Source organism: Eptatretus burgeri, chromosome 4, assembly GCF_056783735.1.
Source record: "Eptatretus burgeri isolate ZD-2024b chromosome 4, Ebu_testis_v1, whole genome shotgun sequence".
NCBI classification, from domain to species: Eukaryota; Metazoa; Chordata; class Myxini; order Myxiniformes; family Myxinidae; genus Eptatretus; species Eptatretus burgeri.
Genome location: NC_140964.1, coordinates 58,909,754 through 58,930,231, shown reverse-complemented (window position 1 = coordinate 58,930,231; position 20,478 = coordinate 58,909,754). Strand labels below are relative to the sequence as shown.

The 20,478-nt window shown below is 37.4% G+C and overlaps 1 protein-coding gene across 28 annotated transcripts in view; it reads right to left on the bottom strand.

The window, feature by feature from the left end:
• RAP1GAP (RAP1 GTPase activating protein) overlaps positions 1 to 20,478 on the bottom strand; it is a 461,763-nt gene that overhangs the window by 34,016 nt on the left and 407,269 nt on the right. For all 28 annotated transcript variants that reach the window (XM_085878239.1, XM_085878236.1, XM_085878237.1 and 25 more), the window contains 4 exons: positions 15,852 to 15,930; positions 3,811 to 3,864; positions 3,142 to 3,225; positions 2,710 to 2,810 (listed from right to left, as the gene is read on the bottom strand). In XM_085878239.1, coding sequence (XP_085734365.1) covers positions 2,710 to 2,810; positions 3,142 to 3,225; positions 3,811 to 3,864; positions 15,852 to 15,930 — 318 coding nt within the window. The remainder of the gene's footprint in view (positions 1 to 2,709; positions 2,811 to 3,141; positions 3,226 to 3,810; positions 3,865 to 15,851; positions 15,931 to 20,478) is intronic.

The window sequence follows — 20,478 nt, the reverse complement described above, 5'->3', positions numbered from 1 at the left end:
CTCTTACGACACAGGGATATGGTACACCTATTTTAACCGGGGTATACACCGGGCCAGTATACTGGTACTCATTTCGCCGACCTCGGAAGGATGACAGGCTGAGTCAACCCCCTGGTGTATTAATTCAGTGGCCCAACGGGGCTTGAACTGAGGACCTTTTGGATCCCAAGCCGCTGCCCTAACCACTGCGCCAACACACCAGGCTATATATATATATATATATATATATATATATATATATATATATATATATATATATATATATATATATATATATATATATATATATATATATATATATATATATATATATATATATATATATATATATATATATATATATATATATATACAGTAAGTCCTCGCTTTTCGCAAGAGTTGCGTTCCTGGAAAACCTTATGATAAGCGAAACTGTGTTAAACAAAACATATTTTCCCATCGAAACCAATGTGTTAAAGGGGGGATGTGTTTTTGGCTCGGAATTTTTTGGACATAAACACAAATAAACAAAACACACTCCTCGAATCGTGGCGACTTACCCCGAGGCTGGAGGAACGGAGTTGATTGCGGTGGACAAGTCACACTTGCGGAGTGGCAGAATCGTCTCCCTCTTCACTTGACACTGTGCTGTCACTTTCTTCACCAGCGGGAATAGTCTCTTGGCAGCTGGTTGAAGGAGCATCCTGGATGGTGGATGGAGTTGGTGCTGCATCTTTTGGCTTGAAAAATGCATGGAGTGTGAGCTGGATGGCTTTCTTTTTCTTTGCTGCATAAAGTTCCTTGTAGCAACAAAGGGCATCATTAACAACACAGCTAAAATCAGTGCTCCTTTCAAGATTTGGATCTTGCTCGATAACAAATTCTATGGCACTTTCAAACGAGCTGAGGATTTGGCTGAGGTTTTTCACGGTGAGATGCTCGGATGAAGGTGTCACAGCATCTTCTTCTTCCTCAAGAGCCCACTGCTGTTCCAACTCCATAAGGTCTTCATTGCTTAAGGGTTCTGCATGAGACTCCAGTAAGTCATCCACGTCCTCTTCGTCAACCTCTTCAAAACCAGCCTCCTGCGCCAGGTCTACAATTTGACTTGTAATCAACGGAACATCAGCAAACCCCGTGAAATTGTGGACACACTCAGGCCACACTTTCTTTCACACAGCATTCATTGTGGAGGCACTCGCCTCCGCCCATGAATCCTCAATGTTTTCAAAAGCCATTTTTATGTTGTATGTTCGCCAAAACTCCGTGATTGATAGCTTGTCCTTATCAGTTTTTTTGATAAGCTGCAGCATGGTATGCTTAACATAATAGGCTTTAAAAGCAGTAATAACTCCCTGATCCATAGGCTGTAAAAGTGAGGTAGTATTTGGTGGTAAAAATACTACCTGCACGTTTTCACATCAGTCTTCCATTTGCTGAGGATGGGCAGGAGCATTGTCTACAAGCAGCAAAGATTTGTTGTCAATGTTGTTCTCCTTGGAGTACTTCTCAACATGATTGGAGAAGTAATTGATCACGTAATCGTGGGTCAATGCCCTAACAAACGACGCGCTTTTTCTTGTATCACAGCAAGAGATAAAGGCATGCGACGTTTAGTTTGATCTTCTATCCACACACATAATAAATGCTTCATGTTGTCCATGGCACCATCTCTCATTCTCGTTAGTGTCGTTGCACTCGAACTGGTCGCAATCTGTGATATTTTCTTTATCTTTGCCGAACTTTGAACGATCGAATGTACAGTCGATGCAGCGATTGCTGCGCGCGGCCGATTTCCGTTGTCCCTTCACCTTGTTCATGTCTTTTAATTATATCCAATTTCACCTTCAATGTGACAGCCTTTCGTTGTCGCTTGAAACGAGGTGTTGTCGGCAAAAGACTTGCGGGTCGCTTGGGATTCATACAGGAAGGTATGCAGGCGAGCGTGAAGATAATACGTACAGTACAGCATACAGTACATGCGCAGTAAAGTGAAAGTGTGTTTATGCGCATCCTGTGTGATTGTTGTTTTTTGCAGGCAGTTTGAAACTTTTTTTTGCGTTTTTCCTTGCAATGACATTACGATAGGCATAAAATGTTTGCGATAATTGAAAAATTGGTCATTAAAACTAAATTACGAATAATCGAAACTACGATATGCGAACTTCCGGTTAGCGAGGACTTACTGTATACATATATATATATATATATATATATATATATATATATATATATATATCGATATATATATGTATATATATATATGTGTATATATATATATATATATATATATATATATACATATATATATATATATATATATATATCGATATATATATATATATATATATATATATATATATATATATATATATATATATATATATATATATATATATATATATATATATATATATATATATATATATATATATATATATATATATATATATATATATATATATATATATATATATATATATATATATATATATATATATATATATATATATATATGTATATATATGTACATATTCCGATTAAATTTGCTTTTACTGTTACAATAGTACAACCTCATGAGCATGTCAAAGTCTGAAGCTTTGGCCGAGCCTCATGTGTGCTTATACCTTCTTATCTATTGTAATAAAAAAAAATTTAAACTAAAAATACATTATCACAATGCTCATTCAAGCGAGTAAATATGTATATTTTTTAAGTTGTGGAATGTACCCTTTGAAATCATGAAGCTCGATATTATTTCCGAGAAGCTCAAGGAACTCCACGAAGGCTGGACTCTCCTCATTATTGCTGAAAACCTCTTCTTCGGTTGTCTACAAGAACCGTGCGGGATGGGACATAAATACCAGTGAGCTTGTCATGAGCTGCTTTTATAACTTGTTATTGGCATGTACCATGCATTCTAAGTCAGCAGATGAAATGTTCTGGCTTCACTTTATCTTTACCATTTGTAAAACATTTCTGAAAGTGCAAAATAAGAACAAGTTTCTGATAGAACTATTGGTTAATGTGGCTCAGGTACAGCGAAATACAAATACAAAACTTTGTTTGTATCTCAACAAAATCATCTACCGCTGTATAATTAATTCCAAAAGGTGTCAACCGGGGTGAGGGCAAAAAAGACGGTGATCTTACAGAACTCACCTGACCAAACTGTTGATAGATCATTCCAAATTTAAAAGTGTTCGAAAGTACATGTTCGTCATAATTTACAATCAGCTTCGAAGCCTGACAGGTGGGGTTGGAGAAATACGTTAGTAAAGCAGAGTTTGTTGGCTTAACAGAGTGATGGGAGCCAGCACATGCGATTATACTTTCAAACCACAGTGAAAAGTGTTGATGGAATATGGAATTTATCAGCGTCGCACTGCGTGTTATGAGAGATAGCCGTAATGCCGGATTCCACCTTCATGCATGACTCATCGCCTATCTAAATCTGCAGAAAACTGAAAGAAAAAGACTCTGCTCTCACCACATAGGGTATTTACTGCTGCATTTCTCCAGCAATATGTGTAATATACCAGGAGTGAGTGGGATGTCACACAAAGATAGGCTGAGTCACAAATGCCTATGCCTGAATTATACCTGTCAATGTTTTGGCTTCCTGGAACACAATTATGTGCTAATGGCATTGTTTTATGGTTTTGAGATGCCATTTTAGTGACGCATGTATCTTTCAATGGCAAGTGTGGTTGTGTGTGTGTGTGTGTGTGTGTGTGTGTGTGTGTGTGTGTGTGTGTGTGTGTGTGTGTGTGTGTGTGTGTGTGTGTGATTCGCCTGCACCAAACTGATGTCCATTGTAACATCACATACTTTAGGGTAGAGGATTGGGAAGAATTTATCCACAGCAATGTCTTCACATACAAGCTGAAAAGAAAAACCATTGGTAATTGTCATTTATACAATAACAGGAAAAACACAAGATCATGAGGCAAGGACAATCATCAAAAATGAGGCCAAAGTGCTCATGTACAACCTGACCATCCAGTCTCATGTAAATATTGAAAACGAGGAATTGCAACTGGAGCAGTCACTCTTGGCATCCAACAGTACAAGGAAATGATGCTACTGTTGTCCACATAGCTCATGTAAAAGTTCCCTCCAGAAGAGAAGAGAGTTGTTGCCTTTGTCATATCTTTAGAGACACAGTTTCAGTTTACCTTATACATTTTATGATATTTAAAAAGTTTTTTTAACATTACATGGTATAGTCGGAATTAATTATGTACTTTTGTTATTGTTGCAGAAGAATGATTTTGGATATGTCATAAATTTTGACTGTCTATCACTTTATTGAATATATATATATATATATATATATATATATATATATATATATATATATATATATATATATATATATCAATAAAATGTTTATTTAATGTGCTGTTAGCCCATCACAAGGTCTTCAGGCCACTCGAAGGTGGAGGCTACAAAAACAAGGAAAAAAGACATAAAATGTCACAACCCCGATTGTTTTAGTAATTTTGCTGGATGGAGTTAAAGGGCTGGCCCATATTTATTTACAACTAAAATGGCCGCCATTATACCAGTCGGCCATCGTTGATCAGATCACAAAATAAAGTTAGGTGCAACTGTATGCCACTGTGTACTGTGCTTGTGAGATGTTTGAACATAATCGGACCATGCATATCCAAGAAATTGTTGAGGATGTGTTCAACATCGGTGGGTTTTTTTTACAACTAAAATGGCACCAGTCGGTCATCTTGGATCTGATCTCAAAACAAAATGACATGCATATGTAAACCATCATTCATTGTCTGTGTGCCAAGTTTGATCAACATCAGTAAATGCATGTCTGACAAATGGTTCGATACCTTTATTTATTTATTTTTTACAACTAAAATTGCTGCTAGTCAGCCATCTTTGATCGCATCGTGAAACAAAATAATGTGCATATGTATATCATCATGTGTTGTCTTTGTGATAACTACGAACATAAATGATCCATACATGCCCGATAACAAATTTGTTTTGTTGGATGGAGTTAAACGTCTGGCCCATATTTATCTACTCTACTAAAAAAATAGAATATGTTTGTATGTATGTATGTGTGTGTTTGTTCTTCCTTTATAGGCGGCCGAACCGTTGGATGGATTGAGATGAAACTTGGCATGAGTGATCCTTGGGTCATGAGAACGGACATGGGGGGGGGGAGGTGGGGGGGGGTAACGTTCAAGGTCACAGGTCATGGGGTCAAGGGGTCAAGGTCACCGGGTAACTTCAATTTCTCAATTTCATCCGATCGAGATGGGACCAAGTTCAGGATCCTGTACTATCGGACGGCCATGACCCGCAACATGTTTTTGGCCTGTACCTTTTGGAGTGGCCTTAATAATATTAATCAAGGTACAAAGTGATTTCAATAGTTCTAGTGTCATGTGCCATTTGTTCACAAATTTCTCTTTTATGTGCAAGTTTTGCCAAAAATAACAAGATGATCGTGATTCACTGCATTTTTAAAATCAAAATTGTGAACTGAGTGTTTCATAATGCCTCAGAGGTAGTGAACAAAATTCGACAAATAAACCTTTTTTGAGCGTTCGTCCTCTGGCCTAACTCCTTGCATATATTCTGTCAGCCACTGGTAATTCCCTTGACTGTTCTTGTGTAAATGTTGAAGAAAGAAAACAATTTAGTAAGCTTGCCATCTCACTTTCATCATGAACCAATTGCCCAGTGCTATCACTCAATGGGCCCACACTTGTCTTGATCTCCTCTTTACCCCTTATAATAGTGGCGCTATCCTTATCACATTCTTATGTTTTGGTTTATGTCAAAACTTTCTTAGCTGGAGAAGAAAGTCATGTTGTTTAACACCTAATAAGTGCCTTCTGCTCATCCTTAGTATCACTCTCTATCTCCATGTTGAACCACCCTGGTCTCTTCCTGGTTCTAGCTTTGGATCTCACTGGAATGTACTTGCTCTGCTCACTGCAAATTTATTCCTTGCACGTTTCCTATTTGGCTGATGCTGATTGCCCTCCTATTAGCTTGTCCCAAACTATAGCACCTACCTCTCCCCTCATTGTCTCAAAATTTTTAAATAGCCTTATTCTACTATCCCAAACATTAACTCTTAACAGAATACTTGCACACACTGTTGTGGTCACTTGTCTCTAAATGTTCTCCCTTCTCCACCTTCTCGACCATATTCACATATTTATTCCTGTCTATGGGCTTATCTACAAGCTGGTTAAAAAAACAAACCTGGATTAGATCCAGAAATCCCTCATCTCCTCTGCCCTTTCCTGATTTCTGGACTCAAACTATCCCTGGCACATTATAAACCCCCATAATCAATACGCTTCCATTACCACATGCCTTTCAATTCTTCATGAACCTATTCTGTTCTTCTCTCAAATGAGGTGCCCTATAAAAGCATCCTCTGAGTACTTGATGCTGTACTAAATTTGCTTGCACAGCCAAATGTAACTTCCAGTGTTTTTGCTTGATTACATGTTTTATCTATGGCAGTAAACCTTACATTCATACCACTGCCCTCACCATAGAAAAACTACACAAAACTCTTTCTATATTGCTCAGCTTGGCTGTCTTTGGCAGAACATGTTAATTCCTTGGTGAAGGGAATGTGTGTGCCTGGTGTTGGCTTAATGGTTAGGTGGTGGGCTTGGGATGTTAGTAAATGAGTTCAAATCCCACTTTTCTGTTGAATTAATACCAGGTGGGTTTGACTCTGCCTATTATCCTTCTGAGGTTGGCAAAATGAGTGCCAGCTTGCTGGTATCCTGTGGTGGAGTCGTGATCTGTCTAGGATTGTGTCCAATAGCCAAGGAGCACCAATGCTCTGCACAGAGTATGCTCCTGATGGATGGATGGATGGGAATGTGTGACATTGCCTTTCAAAGGCAGATTTTAGTGCCCATGCCAATTGCCAAGTTCTCATGAAACGTTTTACAGTGAACCACGAAGTATGTAGACATAAGTATGTGGATGGCGATACATGCAGACCATATTCGACCAAGGGCAGTGTATTTTCTCCCTTAATCCTCGTCCAACCAACATGGATCTTTATGAACCCCAAGCATACATTTTGATGTGTCATTTCTAAACTAGTATAAAGACCATCAAAAATGATGGGTTGGAATTATTTTATTCAAAATATTCAGAGACTGGAGGATATGATGTTTTGTAGCAAGAAAAAGTGTTATTTTAAAACACTACATGTACAAATGTGACCATTTTATTTTTTTTTATCTTCTGGGATCTTTCATTTTGAGGGTACAGCTTCATGAGTGTGCCAAAGCCTGAAGCCTCGGCCTAGTGTCAGGTGTGCTTATACTGTATCTTCTTTATTTATTAGACATCGCACACATGTAAATGAACACTCATTTTACTCTGATAAAGTTACACATCACGTGCGGCGAATTTCACCTCCCTTCGCTTTGTATTTGTTGTTATTTTTATAACGCATCTGTATACCACCTTTGAGGCCCGGTTGCAAGTCACTGTCTACATTTCCAAAAGAAGAGACGTAATTACTCTAAATGAAAAATGTTTTTCGAGTTTTTTTTTATTATGAAAAAATAGACCGTAGTGAACACACAGTCGTGCTAAAAGATTGGCCTTTAAACCCGTTCTTAAATCATCCTTTTGAAGGGGGACAGACATCAAACGAAGAAATATACAAACAAATACACAAACACACATTGTGCTTTATATGGTAGATTAGTTTCACAATGTGTTTCGTGTTTTATTAGTTTGTTTAACGAAATGTGCCAGTAACAAATATATATGGTGTTTTAAGATCCCACCTTGCTGCACAGTTACAAGCAAATTCTTTCTGGGGTCTAAAAACACCACAATTGTTTTTGTTCATTTTTTTGCACTTATGATTACTTAATATGATATTTGTATCGAGCAAGTCCTCCAATTTTTATTTTTTTATACTTATGTTTGTTTACTTTATCATTAAAACATCATCCAATCCAAATAATTATGTTTCCTCATTGATGTTAAACTTTATCAGATTGAATGAAATTTCATGCTTCTGAGTTGGGGGTCATAAAAGTCCCAAGTTGGAAGGTTAATTTTAGATTTTATATGTATATATTTTTCTGTCTGTTGACTTTATCAATGAAACATCATGTTTATTCATTGATGTGATACTTTGGCAGATTTAGTGAAAATGAGTGGTTTTTGAGTCGGGGCCCGAAAAGACCCCGGTTAGTAAGATGAGGTAGTAAAATATGTTGGGAGGACTAGGGTTAAGATCATTGGTGAGATGGATTGGTTTTTAATGAGACAAGCATGGATTTCAAAAGGATTAAATCATTGTTGTTGTACTTTACAACAAAACATCAGTTAATACAATGTACACTTGTACAGCTCACACCATGCTATGTACACTTGATATTTGACCTGCTGTCTGTCTGCACCTTCATCTAATTGCATTTTTACTGTGACACATGAAATTCTGACAACTTCTCAACAAAGAGGCCTTAGCCTTCCCCTTCCAGCTGTGTCCCATCCTTGTTCCTCCCTCGCCCCACCCCTACCCCCGCAAACCCCAAGTCCTCACACTTCCCTTCCCTACCCGAAGGCATCAAGCCCCTCCCCACACTCAAGCTTTCAAATGCCCCCCCTCCCACCGAAAGTCCTCACCCCTCCCCCCTCTCCCCTTCCAAAGTTATTCCATCTTTTCTCACCCTCCTCCTGCTCATAAAATCAAATGTGAATTCCCACATCAAAACAACTGACTATTTACTGTGTTCATTTTTTACTGTGTTCATCATTACTTTACTGTGACTATTTACACATTTATCAAATGTGAATTCTCACATCGAAACAACTGACTATTTACTGTGTTCATTTTTTACTGTGTTCATTACTTTACTGTGACTATTTACACATTTATCAAATGTGAATTCTCACATCGAAACAACTGACTATTTACTGTGTTCATTTTTACTGTGTTCATCATTACTTTACTGTGACTATTTACACATTTATCAAATGTGAATTCTCACATCGAAACAACTGACTATTTACTGTGTTCATTACCTTCGCATTCTGCGAAAGGTTATGTTTTGGTCGCTGTATATTTATTTATTTGTGAATATGTGTGTTTGTTTGTTATTCACATAACTCAGAAAGTCTTCTTCTTTTGGCTGCTCCCGTTAGGGGTCGCCACAGCAGATCATCCGTATGATCTGCATAGTGATTTGGCACATGTTTTATGCCGGATGCCCTTCCTGATGCAACCCTGGTCGCCTCTTACGACACAGGGATATGGTACACCTATTTTAATCGGGTTATACACCGGCCCAGTACACTGGTACTCATTTCGCCGACCTCGGAAGGATGACAGGCTGAGTCAACCCCCTGGTGTATTAATTCAGTGGCCCAACGGGGCTTGAACTCAGGACCTTTTGGATCCCAAGCCGCTGCCCGAACCACTGCGCCAACACCAGGCTTCGCATAACTCAGAAAGTATTAAACCGAATTGCATGAAATTTGGTGGGATGATTCGTGAGTATCCAAGGACGATTTGATTAGATTTTGGGAGCGATCGGGTCAAAGGTCAAGGTCAAGGTCATGAAAAGGTCAAAAACACTCTTTTGAGCATAACTTCCTTCATAATACAGCTATCGACATGCAACCACCGCCATATTGTTCCATGATGAGATACCTTTCGGATATGTAGTGTCGGATTTGACGTAACCTCATCGGAAGTGCGTCTAAATGACGTCACAAGATGACGTAAATTTTCAATTTTCGATCTCATCAGTTTTGATCATACCGTTTTGTAGGACTTACCTTCAGGACGTCACACACCAAATTTGACTTCGATCGGACTGACCGTTATGACGTCATTGACGTTTGAACATGACGTTTGAACATGACGTTTTTCAATTGTGGCTAAAATGTCCTGATATTTTACATTCAAATATCTATATAATTTATAAAGTAAAGTCTCCCAAATCCAGGCATTAGGATTAGTACCAAAATATCTGTTTATTGATGTACAGGTTTTGCCAATTAACTCTGTAGTCAAGGTCAAGGTCACACTCAAGGTCAAAATATACTTGTAGGCATAGCTTCAGATCTAATAGAGCTATTGACATGAAACCAACGTTAAAACGTTCAGTGAACTACGAGCTTTCAGAATGGTAGTCCCCGATTGGATGTGACGTCCCCGGAAGTGCGTCAAAATGACGTCAAAAGATGACGTCATTTTTCAACTTTTTAATTTTTCAGTGTTTATCATTCCATTTTGTTGGACTGCCTTCAAGGAGGTTACACACCAAATTTGACGTCAATCGGACTGACGGTTGTGACGTCATGGACGTTTTAAAATGACGTTTTTCAAATGTGCCCGGAAAAAAAGTTGCAGCGGCGAAGGTATGCGCTCTACCGAGTGCCCGTTCTAGTTTTTTACTGTGTTCATCATTACTTTACTGTGACTATTTACACATTTATCAAATGTGAATTCCCACATCGAAACAACTGACTATTTACCGTGTTCATTACCTTCGCAAACTTTGTTGCGAAGGTTATGTTTTGATCGCTGTGTATTTATTTATTTATTTATTTATTTATTTATTTGTGAATATGTGTGTTTGTTTGTTATTCGCATAACTCCAAAAGTATTGAACTGAATCGCAGCAAATTTGGTGGGATGATTGGTTATTAGCCGAGGACCATTTGATTAGATTTTGGGAGCGATCGGGTCAAAGGTCAAGGTCATGAAAAGGTCAAAATCGTCTTTTTACCATAGCGCGGTCAATTTGTATCCAATTTGCATGCAACTAATACCAAAATGTTCAGAATTCAATGCCCCATCTTGTGATATGTGACATGACACAATGACGGAATAACGCTTATTAGCGGTTAGGAGTCAAAGGTCAGGGGGGTCACGAATTTGCAAAATGTGCGGTTTTAGTCATAACACGGTCAATTCTTACCCGATTTGCATGAAACTAACACCAAAATGTTGACTGTTCTGTTCCCCACACTCGGCTACCAATTACAAAATTAAGAGTACAAAGGTCAAGGTCGAGGTCATGAAAAGGTCAAAATCGTCATTTTGCCATAGTGCAGTCGATTTTTATCCAATTTGCATGCAACCAATGCCCAAATGTTGTGAATTCAATGCCAAATCTTGTGATATACGATATGACAGGAAATTTAATGTTTTTAAGCCATCATAACACATATGAGATGGCAGATGTGGTATGGGATTAAATACCCTCACAATCAACGGTTTCTGGGCGGGGGGGGGGGCAAAATGTAGCGTTGGCGAAAGTATGCACTCTACTGAGTGCCCGTTCTAGTTTTTTACTGTGTTCATCATTATTTTACTGTGACTATTTACACATTTAACAAATGCGAATTCCCACATCGAAACAACTGACTATTTACTGTGTTCATTTTTTACTGTGTTCATCATTACTTTACTGTGACTATTTACACATTTATCAAATGTGAATTCTCACATCGAAACAACTGACTATTTACTGTGTTCATTTTTTACTGTGTTCATCATTAAGGCCCAGTCACACCTTGACATTTTTGCCAGCAATGGCAACGTATCAAAATGTATGTAAAACGCTGGCTTACGCTGAACTTTTGATGTTTTTTTTGAAGATTCGGATGTATTCATAACGAGTTGGTCGTATGCATATCATATTAGTAACGGACACAGAACGTTTCGTTGTCTTATAGATAACTTATACCAACGAATGCTTAGCCTGTTGTCGGCATTCACAACCTATGCCCAACGATAGTCTAACGTATGCAAAGCGTGCTGCACGTATCGCCGACGATCACGTGGCGTAGCCTATTAAAAGGCTGCTGCACAATGATTCAAATCATAACCGCCGGAGAAATGGAAGTGTCAACATCGCAGTCATACCTTGGCGATCTTGCCAGTGTATGTCGACCTCTGAAAAATGTGTCTAAAACGCTGGCACACGTCGAATACGGTATGGGTAAGTTTGGTATACGTGAATAGAACGCTAAAGTACGCAATCATACGTCGTAGTAAGTGGAGTATGTCTTGAAATTTTAAACGTGTTAAAAATTTTACGACATACTTGCCATATGCCTCACACGTTCCGCATGTGATGGGAATAAGTTGTACGCACGGTATGCGATCGTTGGCACACGTCGACAAAAGTTACTTGCTCGTTACTCATAAGTCGAAACACGTTGAGGTAATGGTTAGCGTCAGTGTTCCAGACTCCCTGTTTTTTTGTTTTATTTTTTTTCTTCGGTATGATGGTGATGTTGACACTTCGATTTATAGTGCGGTTATAATATAAAATAATTAATAGGCTGCCGCTCAACAATTTAAATCATAACCGCACTATAAATCGAAGTGTCAACATCACCATCATACCGAAGAAAAAAAAATAAAATAAAAAAACAGTGAGTCTGGAACACTGTCGCTAACCATTACCTTGACGTGTTTCAACTTATGAGTAACTTACAATAACGTGTGTGGACGTGTGTCAATGATCGCGTAACGTGCCTACAACACGTTACTCATAGGTTAGAAATAAGTTTCGGGTACGCTAAACATTACCTCGACGTGTTTCGACTTATGATTAACTTACAAGTAACGTGTGTCAACGTGTGTCAACGATCGCATAACGTGCCTACAACTTATGGCCAGCGTAGCGGAACTTGTGAGTCATACGCTGGCATAAGTCGTAAAATTTCAAGCATGCTAAAATTTGAGGACAACCGCAAAGTACAATGATGAAAGCCAGCGTACTACGATGTATGACAGTGTTTTTCAGCGTGCTCTCCATGTTTCCAAAACTTACCCATAACGTATTCGACGTGTGCCAGCGTTTTAGTCAAATTTTTCAAAAATCGGCAAAAGCTGGCTAAAACGTCAAGGTGTGACTGGGCCTTTACTTTACTGTGACTATTTACACATTTAACAAAGGTGAATTCCCACATCGAAACAACTGACTATTTACTGTGTTCATTTTTACTGTGTTCATCATTAATTTACTGTGACTATTTACACATTTAACAAATGTGAATTCCCACATCGAAACAACTGACTATTTACTGTTTATTTTTTTTACTGTGTTCATCATTAATTTACTGTGACTATTTACACATTTAACAAATGTGAATTCCCACATCAAAACAACTGACTATTTACTGTGTTCATTTTTACTGTGTTCATCATTAATTTACTGTGACTATTTACACATTTAACAAATGTGAATTCCCACATCAAAACAACTGACTATTTACTGTTTATTTTTTTACTGTGTTCATCATTACTTTACTGTGACTATTTACACATTTAACAAATGTGAATTCCCACATCGAAACAACTGACTATTTACTGTGTTCATTTTTACTGTGTTCATCATTACTTTACTGTGACTATTTACACATTTAACAAATGTGAATTCCCACATCAAAACAACTGACTATTTACTGTTTATTTTTTTTACTGTGTTCATCATTACTTTACTGTGACTATTTACACATTTAACAAATGTGAATTCCCACATCGGAACAACTGACTATTTACTGTGTTCATTTTTACTGTGTTCATCATTACTTTACTGTGACTATTCAGACATTTAACAAATGTGAATTCCCACATCAAAACAACTGGCTATTTACTGTTTATTTTTTTACTGTGTTCATCATTACTTTACTGTGACTATTTACACATTTATCAAATGTGAATTCTCACATCGAAACAACTGACTATTTACTGTGTTCATTTTTTACTGCGTTCATCATTACTTTACTGTGAATATTTACACATTTATCAAATGTGAATTCCCACATCGAAACAACTGACTATTTACTGTGTTCATTAACCTCCGCCATCGAAGATGGACGGAGGTTACTGTTTTCACCCCTGTCTGTTTGTTTGTTTGTTTGTGAATAGTATTACGGAAAAACTCCTGGACGGATTTCGAGGAAACTTGGTGGGGGGATTAGGTATGGTCCAAGGATCATGCCATTAGATTTTGGACTTGGTCCAAAGTCCAATATGGCCGCTATGGCGGCCAATTTGACAAAATATTTGAATTTTTGTTTTTGCATTTCTACATGTTTTAAGTGTTTTCCAACCAAAAAAAAATTTCTTAGAGAAACAAAAAACAAAATTTTGCAACTTTTTTTCAAAAAAAATTCGATTTTATTTGACAATTATTTGAATTTTTTTTGCATTTCTACATGTTTTCATTGATTTCCAACCCCCCCCAAAAAAATATTGTTACAGAAATTTTTTTTAGAAATTTTGCAACTTTTTTTTCAAAAAAATTTCGATTTTTAATTTTTTTTTGCATTTCTACATGCGCGTCGATCTAGTTTAGTTTATTCATTAGTGGTTCAGTAGAGTCTGATCCGTTTTGACCTAAAATGAATAGGATATCAGGTTCACTTAAGTGACCCAGCAGTATTGACGGCGGAGGTTTTGCACTCTACCGAGTGCTCCCCCTCTAGTTTTTTTACTGTGTTCATCATTACTTTACTGTGACTATTTACACATTTATCAAACGTGAATTCCCACATCAAAACAACTGACTATTTACTGTGTTCATTGTTACTGTGTTCATCATTACTTTACTGTGACTATTTACACATTTATCAAATGTGAATTCCCACATCAAAACAACTGACTATTTACTGTGTTCTTTTTACTGTGTTCATCATTACTTTACTGTGACTATTTACACATTTAACAAATGTGAATTCCTACATCGAAACAACTGACTATTTACTGTGTTCATTTTTTACTGTGTTCATCATTCCTTTACTGTGACTATTTACACATTTATCAAATGTGAATTCCCACATCAAAACAACTGACTATTTACTGTGTTCTTTTTTACTGTGTTCTTTTTTACTGTGTTCATCATTACTTTACTGTGACTATTTACACATTTAACAAATGTGAATTCCCACATTGAAACAACTGACTATTTACTGTGTTCATTTTTACTGTGTTCATCATTACTTTACTGTGACTATTTACACATTTATCAAATGTGAATTCCCACATCAAAACAACTGACTATTTACTGTGTTCTTTTTTACTGTGTTCATCATTACTTTACTGTGACTATTTACACATTTAACAAATGTGAATTCCCACATCAAAACAACTGACTATTTACTGTTTATTTTTTTACTGTGTTCATCATTACTTTACTGTGACTATTTACACATTTAACAAATGTGAATTCCCACATCGAAACAACTGACTATTTACTGTGTTCATTTTTACTGTGTTCATCATTACTTTACTGTGACTATTCACACATTTATCAAATGTGAATTCCCACATCAAAACAACTGACTATTTACTGTGTTCTGCTCTCCAATCAAACCATCACCAATTTCACGGAAACCCACGGTCAGTCACCTGTTCCACTCACAAGTTGAAAAAACAGTCGGGCATAATAACAAACCTGTATAACCCCCACAGTAATAGCGTTGCTTGAGAGAAAAGGTAATTCTAAAATCTAAACGGTTCCTAAAGGGTTCTAAACGATTCCTACATTGGTGACCGTAGTATATAAATTGTGGATGGAGTCAGGCGAACTGTCCAATCACTGGGTGGAAGTTGCACACACGGACGCATACACAGACACACGCACACACGGACGCATACACAGACACACGCACACACAGATGCATACACAGACACACACACGACTCATTTTATAGTATAGATTGAAATAATTCAAGAAAAAAGAAAAGAAAGCAAAAACAAACAAACATTAAAAGCACGGATCAGAGAAGTAATAAAAACATCTACAAGCAGCAGAAACTACAACAATGACAAGAATAACCACAACATGCACAAAAATCAAACTTACCTTTGACATTTGGGCGACTGTTGGGAAGTCGTTCAAACATGAGATGGGGATGACGTCATGGTAGGTTTTGGATTTCATTCTGTCGAGAGAAATAGCGATCATCCACTGTCTGCAGGTCTTTGAACTTGCAATAATTCACCCACTCACTGCAGGATCTAATAAGGACCCCAAGTGCAGTCGCTGCATTAACCCAATCCATCAAATGAACCCACCTCTACTGCATGTTGATGTGACGTAAGTGCTGTCTCAGTGTGTAGTATCTGAAAAATTACCTCCAAGTTAAGCTTATATGAGTGAAATTGCATACACATGAATATGTATTTGGTTAAAAAAAAAAACCACAAAAAGCTGGTTTTTTTCAAGATGATTCGAAATATGATTGAATGTCTTTTGGAGACAATTCTAAAACTGTACGACATGAAATATACCAGCTGACCAAAATATATTCATCCAAAAAGAAAGTCATGATACAGAATAAAGGACAGTTCAGAGGGTATGAAGTCTTCTTATGTGAGATGTGCCACATTTGATTGTGTATGGCAAAATGTCATTCATATTTGAGAAAACAAAATCTGGATGCAACATGAGTGTGGGCTTTAATAAAATGCATTTCCAAATTCAAGGCTCATAGAAGAGAAGCATTTAATTGATTTGATAGTCCACTGTGAGATGGAGGCTCCTTCCTCAACACGATCCATTCTGTTATATTCAATGCTATTTGAGGCTTTTTATTAGTAGTTTTTACAGGATCTAAAGCTAATAGTGGAGCAATCACACACATCTCACACATGGACATGCAGACGAATACACAAAACACAACGCAGGACTGTCAGATCAGACAAGCACAGCCACTGAGCTTCGAGAAAGTGGCGTCACCTCCGGGGGCACTCTGAGTACCAGCGACACCACAACAATGGCGCCACATTTCTCACCGCACTCAGCGGGGCATTTCCAAGAAATTTCCTCCTCCCCATGGATGCCATCCTATGGGGATTATTCGTGTTTTTTTCCTTTTAAATGCTGAATGTTAAGCAAGGAAGCAGCATGGACCATTTTAAAAGTCTTTGGTATGACTTGGCCAGAGTTTGAACTGCCGACCTCCACCCTCGGAGTGGGTGCTCCAACCATTACACTACCTTGTCTGGTAAAGGCTTCCAGTAAAATTTTCAGTTTCTTCTCTCTACCTGATCTTTGTCGACCTCTGTTTCTTTCTGGGCCTTCTCTAGTTTGTCAATTTGTAATTCTTGTTTCCCACCGGTTGTCCATTCTTCTTAATACCTGTCCGGCTCAGTTTCATTTCAGTTTATTGAATTGTGACCAGAATGTCAGGGGATTTTGTTTTCTGTATGATCTATTCATTTCTCATCTTTTCCCTTTTGTTTATGTCATGGCAGCATCTTTCCATGACTCTTTGCACAGTGATCAATGTTTGTTTCATCTTTCTTGGAGACCTGATTTCACTGCCATTTGGCATTGCTGGGAGATCACATTGATTGTAAACTTTCCTTTTCAAACTGGAGACTTTGTTTTTCGTGATATTTTTACAATTGCACACCAAAACCAGCAGCAGGACGTGAGTGTGGGTTTTAGTAAAATGAATTAACAAAGTCAAGGCTCATAGAAGAGCAGCACGAAAATTAAACAGACAGTAGAATTTGATGTGATTGGGTCAATGATCATACCTCAGTCAGCATTATATGTCAACCCACTTAAACGTTTTATATCAATAAAAGGTGAGAGAGACACAGAGACACAGAGAGACACAGAGAGACACAGAGAGACACAGAGAGACACAGAGAGACACAGAGAGACACAGAGAGACACAGAGAGACACAGAGAGACACAGAGAGACACAGAGAGACACAGAGAGACACAGAGAGACACAGAGAGACACAGAGAGACACAGAGAGACACAGAGAGACACAGAGAGACACAGAGAGACAGAGAGAGACAGAGAGAGACAGAGAGACACAGAGAGACAGAGACAGAGACAGAGACAGAGAGAGAGAGAGAGAGAGAGAGAGAGAGAGAGAGAGAGAGAGAGAGAGAGAGAGAGAGAGAGAGAGAGAGAGAGAGAGAGAGAGAGAGAGAGAGAGAGAGAGAGAGAGAGAGAGAGAGAGAGAGAGAGAGAGAGAGAGAGAGAGAGAGAGGAAGAACAAAGCCATCATCAGATGCTTCTAACTCAAGTTATGGTCTGCCAAATTAATTCCAAGGGGAAAATATCCTTTGACTTTTGATCTGTCGAACACAAAATAGGACCATTTCATTTTTGCATTACATTCTATTCTTGTGAAATTTGTTTGAAATCTCCTCAGTGAGTCAGAAGTTATCATGGTGAGAAAGATTTTCAATTACAGTTCACATGATACATATGTTACACATTTGACTTTTTGACCCCAAAACCAAATCAACAAATATTTGAATTATATTCCATACGTGTGCCAGGTTTGGTTGAAATCCCTTCAGTGGTTCACAAGTTATCATGATAGCAAAAAAAACCAGACAATGGATGGACAGAAAGTGAACAACCATAACCCAAAAAGTTAATGCCTCTGGCCTTTGGCTGTAAAGGCATAACAAGACAAATAAGTGAGTTAAGACAAAAGGTGCTGTGAATGTTTACTGACTTGAACACATGTATTCATTCAACAATGATGACCAATAAACAATGGTGGGGGAAAGGGGTTCACCTCAATTCGAGCATGGAATACATCGCACCAACTCTGATTGACAATATTAGTCCTGTAAAGCTATTTATTGGTGCTGCTTAATGGTTGATGAAAACAACCTAAAATGCTTTTTGTGTCCTGATAACAGGAAGCTCATGGCAGGAGTTAACGGAATCATGCGGAAATGCACCTGAAATGATGGCTTTGGTCTCCCTACCACTGCAGGGACATCAACATTAACTTTTCTGTGTGTGTCACTGTGTCATGGATCATTTGGTAGATGAGGCAGTGTATCACAGAACCTATTCCTACTGGTCTGTGTACCATAGAGTGCGTTAACTCTTCAAGCTTTGATTTGATACAGGGTATCCAAATCATGCAATAAGCAAAATATCACACAGAATTACAACCTTCCATACGTACTTGTATCAGAATTGATACACTATATACACTCGTAATGCCAAACACAGTGGAGGATCAGAAACAAAAAAATAGCAAAAAGTATTTCAGTGTGTCGATTTTTCTTCCAGTTACTAACATGGAACACGACTTCAAAACATTTTTCAGACACTAAGAATCAAATCGATACACTTCAGCATTCATACTTCCCTCTGGGTATCAATGTGAATGGATTTGGAGTGAATACATTTAGAGCAAGAAAAAGAGCAATCAGAGATTGCAGACCCTCATCAGGACTTGTTTTTTTATGGTGTAATTTGTGTGGTGTTTGTGTACTGGTGTGTTACGTAAATAATTAGAGATATAATTAGAACTGCCACTTTATAACTGCTGGCAGTGATGATCGGGTACAAAGATGTCCTGCTTTGATGCACCCTGGCTTTGATTGATTTGATTGATGCAACCCCTGACCCATGACGTTTATGATTCTTCAACTGAATTTAGAATGGGATTTAAATAAATTCAATTCAAATCAAATGGAAGACGAAATAGGGACAGTCCTGTATTGAAGTAATCAGAAGGAACCCAAACAAGCAAAAAGCAAAGATGAAGTCATCAGGAGGTACCTGGATAGAATTTGCATTTCAGCTGTTACTCCTCTAACCTCAAACCCATCCAAGAAAAGCCAAATGAGTCATATTCTAAAAAAAAAAAAAACAAATACCCACAACAAACAATTCAATAATTCTGGCTGCCAGACCATGCATCCAATCAGGTTGAAAAATAAAAATATACCAGATGAGCCGTGAACCCGTTGGGTTCCCGCTGTGACAGCGGTTGATAAAAAAATCATTTCAAAAAAATAAATAAATAAATAAATAAATAAATAAATGTATATATATATATATATATATATATATATATATATATATATATATATATATATATATATATATATATATCTCCAGCGAACTATACCGCTGAGGTTGTTTGCATTGATCAAATACTCCCGAAGAGTACTTGACTGAATCGGGAATTGATTTTTTAATAATTTTTTTCATTGCCCGATTTGAACGAAACTTGATATTGCGCGTCAATGTGAAAAAAAAAATGGAGAAAAGAAAGTCGAAGAAATTATTGTGCGTGATCTTCTAAACACAATTATATTCATTAATGAGCATGGAAGTATTAGATCAAAATGGCGATGTTTATTTTATGCTTACAAATAAATCGTTCTTTGTCTCTACTAAATGTTTGACATTTTTTAATAAATCATTTCAAGAAAAAAAGATAACTCCAGCGAACTATACCGCTAATGTTGTTTGCATTGATCAAATTCTCCCGAAGAGTACTTGACTGAATTGGGAATTGATTTTTTTTTATAATTTTTTCACTGCTCAATTTGAACGAAACTTGATATTGCACACCGCAGGAGAATAGTGAATAATGTGGGCCAAAAAATTTTGCGCTATCGTTTTCCTTTTTGGCTGTATTTTGGGAACATACATACATGTATACATACATACATGCATACAAGATGAGAGTTTTACTAATATATA